General features: G+C 39.2%; 1 protein-coding gene across 1 annotated transcript; it reads right to left on the reverse strand.

Annotated features, from left to right (window-relative positions):
- Positions 1-2,042: 2,042 nt before the first annotated feature.
- LOC133574308 (uncharacterized) lies at positions 2,043-9,306 on the reverse strand. Its single transcript, XM_061926453.2, has 2 exons — positions 8,610-9,306; positions 2,043-3,050 (listed from the first exon to the last, which is right to left on the reverse strand). The coding sequence occupies exons 1-2, from the start codon at positions 8,803-8,805 to the stop codon at positions 2,215-2,217; spliced, it is 1,032 nt and encodes a 343-aa protein (XP_061782437.1). The 5' UTR covers positions 8,806-9,306; the 3' UTR covers positions 2,043-2,214.
- Positions 9,307-9,863: the final 557 nt, after the last annotated feature.

Consider the following 9,863-nt stretch of genomic DNA (forward strand, 5'->3'; position numbering starts at 1 on the left):
CGCTGCCATTAAATTCTAAGTGAATATTTGCCAAAAAAAACAAAAAACGTTCTCAGATCAAACATTAAATTATTAGTCTTATTAGTTTATTAGTCTTTGCAGTCCATTCAATTGAATATAAGTTGAAAAGGATTTACAAATCATCGTATTCTATTTATATTTACGAATTACACAATGTGCCAACTTCACTGGTTTTGTGTGTGTATACATATATATATATATATATATATATATATATATATACATATACATAATGCTAACAACAAACATTACATATGTTTAAAGACAAAACTTAGTGTCAGATTTGTGTCATGGGTAACAAAGTGTACTATTATTAATTATAACACAAGTAAAAAACTTCAATAAAAATAAAAAAAAGCAAAAAAAGTAACGTAATGAAAAAAAGCTAAAATGTTGATACTAATAACTAATAATAATACACAGTCACTTATAAGACAAAGCTAACCCTAAGTTTTTTCTTTAAATACTGGATGTATAATGTCTTTTATTATCTTTTTTTACAAATTAAAAAAAAAAACATCAAAATGGCCCCTGCATACTTTGACTTTTCAGTATGAGACCCTTGGTGTAAGAAATGTGAATACCCCTGAGTTACTAGTATCACATTTTTAGCTTATTTTCGCATTACATCACTTTTAAAAAAAAACATTTTTACTGTTATTTTTTTTCTCCAACAATATGCGACGGGCCAACAAAACTAGACCTGCAGGCCGACTTTATGTTTTGCATGGTCAGATTGTTCCCAAGTTTAAAAGACATGCTAGTATGTAATTTTTCTGTCAAAATTGAAAGAACGAATACTCAAGTAAGAAAGATGAACTTCAATTGTAATGCACATCATTTCCAAAAGCGAGAAACTGTAAACGGCTTGAGGTATTGTTTAATTTGTATATAAATGTAAAAAGCGTAAGTCTAAAATATATATGCAAATCTTAATGTGTCATTGTTAGCTCTTTATTACACATTAATAGTGTGATATCCTTGTGTTTTGGCAGACAATGTAATGATGCTTATGTTTCTGCTTTGAATTCATCCCTTTCACATAGTCCGTTTGTTGACAGAAGAAAACTGTGGCCCTTCTTTGTGCCGACTTCATACGTGCGGTAGCGTCATCTACCGGATTGGAGAGTGGTGCAATGTGGTCCCTCTAGAACAGACCTGGGCAAATTGAGGCCTGGGGACCACAGCTTTTCAATCTGGCCCGTCGGACATTCCCAAATATTTGTTTTAGTTTTTTAAGATGGAAACAGTAGCTGCCATTATGATGTGCAGTGATATTTTCAAATGACCGTAAGTCTTGAACTATACAAAGTATGTCAATGGTTGGAATCTGCGCTTTTGCATGATATACTAGTTACTATGGTAATCTAATTAGTTACTATGGTCATCTAAGTCACAGCAGCTCAGATGAGGCACCAAGCAGTGTGGGTGGGGAGCGTTTCCACAGAGTGTTTCCAGAGCGGTCCGCCTGAAATGCGGGTGTCATGAACAGACGCGGAAGAAGACTTTTACAACAAAGTTCTAAAGCTTAGTGATATATCAGATGTATCAGATTGTTGTTTTTTTTTTTAGCCTTTGCGTTATTTCGCTGTGTTTGATGCATTTTTTTTGCATTTCGCTTGATTGTAAAATTTGTCGATCGAGATTGGGTGTGACGCTCATATGTTGTCAATATTCAGTGTTTTATCCTTCATAGTTAGTATTGTAAATCATGCTGTAAAAAATGTAAAATTCCATTCCGTTTTTTAAGGCGGTCTGCTTTTAGCGTTTAATTAGACTTTTGAGTTTTTGTATTAGTTTTCCTAAAAATAGGACCCAAACACACAGTGTACAGCAGATTTTCATAGTTTAAATTTATATACACACACATATGTATACATATATATATATATATATATATATATATATATATAGATAGATAGATAGATATACCAACTTATTTAAAGTTGGACATATTTTGCGCTTATTTATCCACTTTTAAAGCTGATTCAGAGTCAAATAACAAGGCAGGTAGTGTTTGTGTTGCTTTATTTACCATATTATCAGTGTTATATGACAGCAATAAAATTAGTACTAAATGAAGGACAAACACAATAATACTGATGTGCTGCAATCCCATCCATTTTGCTTGACTTTTTTCCTATTTCCTAAAAACAAGTCACAGACGGGACACAAATTACCAAAGTGTCTTATTTATTTCTCGTCAATGTGTTTCATCATGTGTTTGATTAATGCGGAACGATGACAAAAACCTGCGTCGCACACTGAACAGGCGAATGGTTTCACACCAGTGTGTATTCTTGTGTGTCTTGTCAAAGTGCCTTTCTGCCAGAACTTTTGACCGCAAAATGTACAACTGAATGGTTTCTCCCCAGTGTGCATGATGGCGTGTTTCTCCAAACTGCACTTTTGAGAGAATGTCTGACCGCAAACCGAGCAAACAAAAGGTCTTTCTCCTGTGTGTGTTCTTAGGTGGCTTTTCAAATGGTGACCTCCAGAAAAGGCTTTGCCACAGACTGTGCATATGAATCGTTTCACGTGAATTCTCATGTGGTCTGTCAGACGTTCCTTTGTAGGGTATCGTTTACCACAGACTGAACACTCAAACGGTTTCTCCGCTGTGTGGATACTCATGTGTCTTCTCAGATTTCTCTTGCTGCCAAATGTTTTGTCACATTGAGAACATGTCCAGTGTGTGTTGTCAGTGTGACTTGTCGTATCAGCTTTAGAGTCTTCATCATCCGTGTCGTCACTATCAGATAGTGGAGCTGAGAGATTGTCTGCTTGTGATCCTCCACAGTCGTCTCCATCAGCTTCTCTTGTCGTGTGTTGATTTGAACTGCTGCTTAGATGCTCCTCCCCTCTCTCCTCACTTTGACCTTTGTCTTCCTCATCTTCGCTCTTCACAATGACACGAATCACTGGGAAATCATCTAGTCCATCCACCTCTGGACTGACGCTGTGATCCTCCTCCTCCTCTTTAACGTGGTGGGGCTGTGGCTCCTCCTGCTCAGGGGGAAGACCTTCATCTGCAGACGCACGACAATGACACATTAGAAAATACAAAATGAAAAATGCTTCCATGTCATTGGTGTGTCTCTTTCCTCCCAGAAAGGGGCAGTGTTGGGCCAAACATTACATGAAATAACAAGGGGTGTAATTAAAAAAGTTTCATTAGAAGAGCTTAAGTTTAGTATGGAGTTCAAATGACTATTGATTAGGCCATATTGGACCAAAAATACAAAAAACAAATTTGTCTTATAGTCTTATAATGAAGGCAACACATGATGCAAGTGTCTATATTATATATATTAGCCTACTATCAAAAATGACTATTTGTCGCAGGCTGAAGAAAATCTTTGTTGAGCGAAATGTTGAAATGTAATATTTATTCTACACATTTTTACAACATTAGAAACCATTAGTAAATCAGAGGCTACTCGGACGGTGCGATAACTCCTGGAAATTACTGGCTTTTTAATGGCCAAAGGTATAGATGTGTGTGTCAAGTTAAAGGAAATGGCAGGCTGTCTTCTTTTAATAGATTTATTACAATCTTTAGCAAGCTAGGTAATGTTTGCTGTGGTCTGGAACAACATGGCACAAAAACAACTATCTGAAATGCAGCCAATATTGCATACAGATAATGTGTAATGAGACATGCAAAACTAAATTATATACAAAGAGGATAAAAGTAAAGGATATGTAATGAGTTCAAATATAGCTACAAATGAGGCATAATGATGCGATATGTACATACAGCTAGCCTAAATAGCATGTTAGCATTGGTTAGCTTGCAGCCATGCAGTGACCAAATATGCCTGATTAGCACTCCAACAAGTCAATAACAACAACAAAAGCTCATATTTGTGCATTCACGCACAGCATAAAACTTTTGGTGGACAAAATGAGACAAAGAAGGAGTGGAAGATTTTACTTGTAAACAAACTGTTGCGTCACAGTCAACACACTATGGTGAGTTCAAGAACTGCCGAAATTAGTAGGACAAAACGATGTTCACCAAATACTCTCATCAATGAAGCATACAAACAAACATATTAAACAGTGGGCTTTCTATCAATTGGGAGTGTTTGTTGTCAAACAAAAAACATACTAAAACAAAACTAAAACATTTCCCCCATCTTTTTCCATTTTCAATAATTAAAAAAAAATGCTCCAGGGAGCCATTAGGATGGCACTAAAGAGCCGCGGGTTGCTGACCCCCGGATTAGGCAATGAACATTGATGGTACATGGAAATTGGTCTAAACTGACCAATGACAAACCTGCTCAGTGGCCTTGTGGTTAGAGTGTCTGCCCTGAGATCGGTAGGTCGTGAGTAGGGATGATACTCGAAACCGATTTTCCCGGTTGTTCGATAAGAAAAGAACCGAGTCCTCGGACTCAAATCCCTTTTTGAGAACCGGTACCCGTTATCGAGACCACTATAGTAAAGAAAAAGAGTTGGTTCTTTATTCGAATCCCTCGGAACAAATCCCGTCCCGACCAGAAATGCTCTGTCAGAATCAGAATCAGAATCAGCTTTATTGTCATTACGCAAGGTAACGAGATTGAGGCCATTCCATACAGTGCGATGTGTGCATGCTAGAAAAACAATGTGCAAATATATAAAAATTTAAAAAATGTAGAAGTGCAATGAATATGGTGTGAAATGAATATATACATGAAAAAACAAAATAAAAACAGGGTGGTTGGTGGAATGGGTTATTGCACCGAAGAGAAGGCAGTTATGAGGGACAATGGGGCAGTCCGTTCAGGATGGTTATGGCCCTGGGGAAGAAGCTGTTCTTTAGCCTGTTTGTTTTGGTTTTAATGCACCTGTAGCGCTTCCCAGAGGGCAGCAGGTGCGACTGTGTGACATCACAAGAAATTACGTCACGTAGCTCAGTCATTAGGCGCAGATAGCGAAAGCAGGAAAAAAATGGACCGGAAAAAGCGCTCCAAGGTGTAATAAAGTTCAAAACAAAAAGGTATAATCCAATGAATAACTTTACTGAGAGATTTGAGCAGGGTACAAACACATGACAAACACTTTTACGACCAACCGTAAACATAGCAACCAGGCTAGCAACGCACCTCCTTTACGGCAGCTGTCGCAACGTTCTTAAAGCAAACGCAGCACAACTTTACTGAGAGATTTGAGCAGGGTACAAACACATGACAAACACTTTTACGACCAACCGTAAACATAGCAACCAGGCTAGCAACGCACCTCCTTTACGGCAGCTGTCGCAACGTTCTTAAAGCAAACGCAGCACATACATATATACACAACATATATGACATGATCTCCCTTTTTTAACTTTTGTTTTTCTTTCCTTGTAAACAAAACAAAATCACACTGTGTATGTGTTGTCTGTCTATTTATAAATAATGCAGACAAGGCGTGTTGGCTGAGTTCTTGACGTTTACTTTCACAGCGTGCTCATAACATCATTCTTAGCTGCCGGCGTGACGACATGCAACAACACTTTTCGGGGCTACCGCGCATGCTCGTCACTCCCGTTGCATGCTGGGTAGTGTAGTTGTTATATACCCTAGCTCATAACATCTTTCCCCCTATAAAAAAATAATGTTAACTCAATAAAGTGTATTTCTTTTTTTAGCTTTAACTTTTCATTTTTTAGCATTGTAACCACATTTGCAAACAAATGTGGTTACAATTCTTCATAGAATTTTCTTTCAATAAAGAAATAAAGTGCAAAAATGTCAAAGCATCATAACAAACAGTTATGTCAAATAGCAGCAGAAGTGCACTTTTTGGAGAGCTGTATTATTTTCAGTTTTTTGCCCAAGGGACTGATTTTATTTAACACTATTATTATTTATACACCTATAGTGATCGCAGAGACAGGTTATTTTTGTGTTACTGTATATATTTGTTTTTCTGAAAAATCCCACTTAATATACTTTGGGTAACAACAGTCAATATTTATTTATTTTGTTTTATTTTTATAGGGGGGTAACAGTCAATATTTATTTATTTATTAGATAAAAAAAATATCTTATATAATAAAAGTGAGCTTTTGTTAAACCAAATATTGTGTGTTTTTTTCCATATACAACAACCTATCTGGACTCGATAAGAGAATCGATAAGGAATCGGTTCGATAAGAGGATTCGACAATAGGCTCGAACTCGATAATTTCTTATCAAACATCATCCCTAGTCGTGCGTTCAAACCCCGACCGAGTCATACCAAAGACTATAAAAATGGGACCCATTACCTCCCTGCTTGGCACTCAGCATCGAGGGTTGGAATTGGGGATTAAATCACCAATAATGATTCCTGAGTGCGGCCACCGCCACTGCTCACTGCTCCCCTCACCTCCCAGGGGGTGAACAAGGGGATGCAGAGGACCCATTTCACCACACCTAGTGTGTGTGTGACAATCAGTGCCGGCCCAAGCCTCCATGGGGCCCTAAGCAAAATTTGATTTTGGGGCCCTCTATTTCTGCCAATAATATTGATTGTTGATCATTCACACACCTACTATAAACTCATTGCGGCTCTGGCAGTATTGTTTACATTATCCTATTGTCAGCCTGGCATGTCTTTACAAATGACATGTCATTTATAAAGATATGGGGGTGGCCCAGTTAAGAACATAAATAATACCAATGAATGAACGAATGATGTCCAGAGTGCCACATATGGTTCCTAATCTTAAAATGTAGAAAACATTCAGCTGCAAGAGTGGCCTGGGGTTGAACAGTCCAAGTGATAAAGCTTTGTATTTACAGTAAAAGTGTCATCTTGTCTCATCAGTCTTGTACTTATTAGTCTTTAATTACTAGTTTACATTTTTAGTTAATTGTTCATATTTAATGTTTACTTTGTACAAAGAGAGCGCAGTCTACTGAAGTTAAATTCATCAATAGTTTTCCCCTTTGAAAGACGCAAGGCAAATTCCTTCCATTTCACCATGTTGCTACAATGATCTTCACTGTTTTCATGCTGTTTCAGCAGTGCACCTATATTGACCCAATCCCGCTGTCCCTCGGCTGCCAGTTTTAAGGACTTTTTGGAAAATAATTTGCAGCAAAAGCAATAGACTGCATCTTTACTTCTTGAATAAGTCAGCCAGCTACGCTTGACTTTTTCCCCATTGACTAGCTGTCTGTAGGTATAATGATAATGAAAACTTCGGCCATCATGCCGTTTGGGGAATGAAAAGTTCTCCTTAATAGACAGTGGTCCTCTGATCACCTGTCTGAATCTGAGAGGAAAGATATGGCGTCACATTAGTGCCAAAAATCCAAGCGCATAAAAACTGTTATCGCGCGCTGATTCTCCACTTCGTGCGCGCGCGACACCCTTTTGCGCGCGCGTGGTGTCTTTTTTTTGCGCGCGCGCGGTGCCTTTCTGCGCGCGCGCCGTCTCGGTCTGTGCGCTCTCTGTGTACTCCTGGCATCTCTCCTCGCGCTGTCATGTTTCTTTTTGGCACTTTGGGGGCAGGTATGCTTAGACGGCCCCTCCTTTCTGATTGGCTCTGAGCATTTTTCATAAGACCAATCATTCTCCAGCGTAGCAACGTTGTAGCCATCTTACCTCGGACAGCTAGCCTCAATCATTACATTGATGTCAAAGCAAGTTATGGTAATTTAATTAGTACATGTACCAATTAAATTACCATAACTTGCTCGATTTTCGACCAATTTACAAACGGTTTGCCTTGTTACAAATCTTATTACATGTAGATATGACATAGGATGCTGCACCTGTTGAAATCACCTCTTTCGCTATAAAAAAAATGACTTAATTGTGCAACATAGTTGTGTAGGGTCAGTGTTAGTCAGTTCTCTGATTATTTTAAACTGTTTCAGAATACATTATTAAAAGGCTATTTTTAACATTTTAAAAACAAAATTCAAAGATTATTTCATTAATTTTATGGCTGAATCAAAATAAATTCCATAAATTAGAAAACAAATGTTCAAGAAGAAGTGAAAACTTTGCGCCTATAACAATCTTGATACATATTGACGATGACCCGCCCTGCTATACTTCTGATTATCTCTGAGCATTTTTCGTCTGGCCAATCAGAAAGAAGGGGCCGGCTAAGCATACCCACCCCCAAAGTGCCAAAACGAAACATGCCAGCGCACAGACCGAGACGGCACGCGCGCAAAAAGGCACCACGCGCGCGCAAAAGGGTGTCGCGCGCGCACGAAGTGGAGAATCAGCGCGCGATAACAGTTTTTATGCGCTCGGATTTTTGGCACTAATGTGACGCCATAGCAGGCGGCAAACGTCACAGGTGCAGCAGAGGCAGCTTTACATTTAAAGAGAGGCAGGAAGAATCACTAAGCCTAGATCAGCAGCAGCACTCTGTTGACCTAAAATTGTGTTTTTGTACAATAATATATCTTTGATCATTTAGAAATCATCAGTCAGACTCGTACATGCAAAAAATAAAAAATAAATTTTTTTTGTTAATTGCTTTTGGGGGGCCCCTGGTGGCCGCGGGGCCCTAAGCAAGCGCTTAGTACGCTTATGCCTTGGGCCGGCTCTGGTGACAATCATTGGTACTTTAACTTTAAAAAAAGGTAAAGAATGGCACAAACCTGCTTTGTGTGACACAACTTGGTGTTTCTTGAAAAAAGCGTCCAGTAGTTGACGTTGTCGCTCATTCTCCTCTTTTGTTCGAGAAAGTTCCTCCTCGTAGTCTGTTAAAGTTTTTTCTATCACTACAAAAACCTCTTCCACCGCCTCAGTTAGCCGCTGATTCACCAACGCTCTCAGCACATGGACTTTACACATTTCCCCACACTTTATACTCACACCGGATCTCCGGTTGACGATGTTTTTGATCACTTCCAAGTCTCTCGTTAGCAGCTAACAAGCTAAGCTAACCTGAGAAGCATCTCGCGCGAGATGACGATTCTATCGTGACGTCAATAAATCAAGATGTATTTTATATGATGTACTTAATAAATAACACACGATAACACTGACTGCTTACAGTTCTGCTAGCTGCGTTCTTCATCGATGTGCTTTCATGGCAGCTAGCACACTTGACGTGACAATCCTGCTCTCGTGACGTCTTATGTCATGCGCACAATAACCGGCTCTTAGAGTCAGTGTAGTGTTGTTGTAATTCAGAAGAGTCGAGTCCCAATGAGTGACGGGCAGTAATGGCCCGCTTTGCCCTCTCTGCATGTCTTGTTATGTCATGGGCGTTCTTGTGTCCCTCCACTTACACTATTGTCAGCATAGACATCTAATAAGCAGACGCAGCATCGACCGTTACTGCCTATTGGCGCTGACGAGACGCGGGGGCGCCATCTTGGAGTGGTGATCTGCTCCACTCAGTGCAATTCATTTGTCAGGAGCAATGGACTGTCAGCGCATTTAATTCATCTTACCTCACTGATTACCACTGATTTTCACACGTTTTTTGTCATACGTGTAGCTATGATAAAGGACACATGTTTTGGCGTGTTTTATTATTCATAGTTTCAAATATTGAATATTAAAGTTCGGTGATTTGGTAAAATTGCAAACAGCTAAAATGATGTACAAAGCGAAATATAACCTTGTCCTGGGTATGACATTAAACTACATCCAGGCATGAGATGGGAGGTTGTGTGTGGGGTTAGTGAGTCCCAACTAACGTCTATAAAATGCACACAAAGAACCGTTTGCACCTTCTCTTGCCATAAAGATGAGCGGGTCCCTAGGTAATTGGGGCGCGGACAACCAACAGGACAGACTAAGTTCAACAGCCCAGTAAGGCAATTAGTCTAGGAGAAGGACCTCTGATATAAAATACCCCTTCCAACCCGGACCAAGCCAGCGTGGAAGGTGTAGGCTAATAA

Source organism: Nerophis lumbriciformis, linkage group LG31 (genome assembly GCF_033978685.3).
Source record: "Nerophis lumbriciformis linkage group LG31, RoL_Nlum_v2.1, whole genome shotgun sequence".
Taxonomy (NCBI): domain Eukaryota; kingdom Metazoa; phylum Chordata; class Actinopteri; order Syngnathiformes; family Syngnathidae; genus Nerophis; species Nerophis lumbriciformis.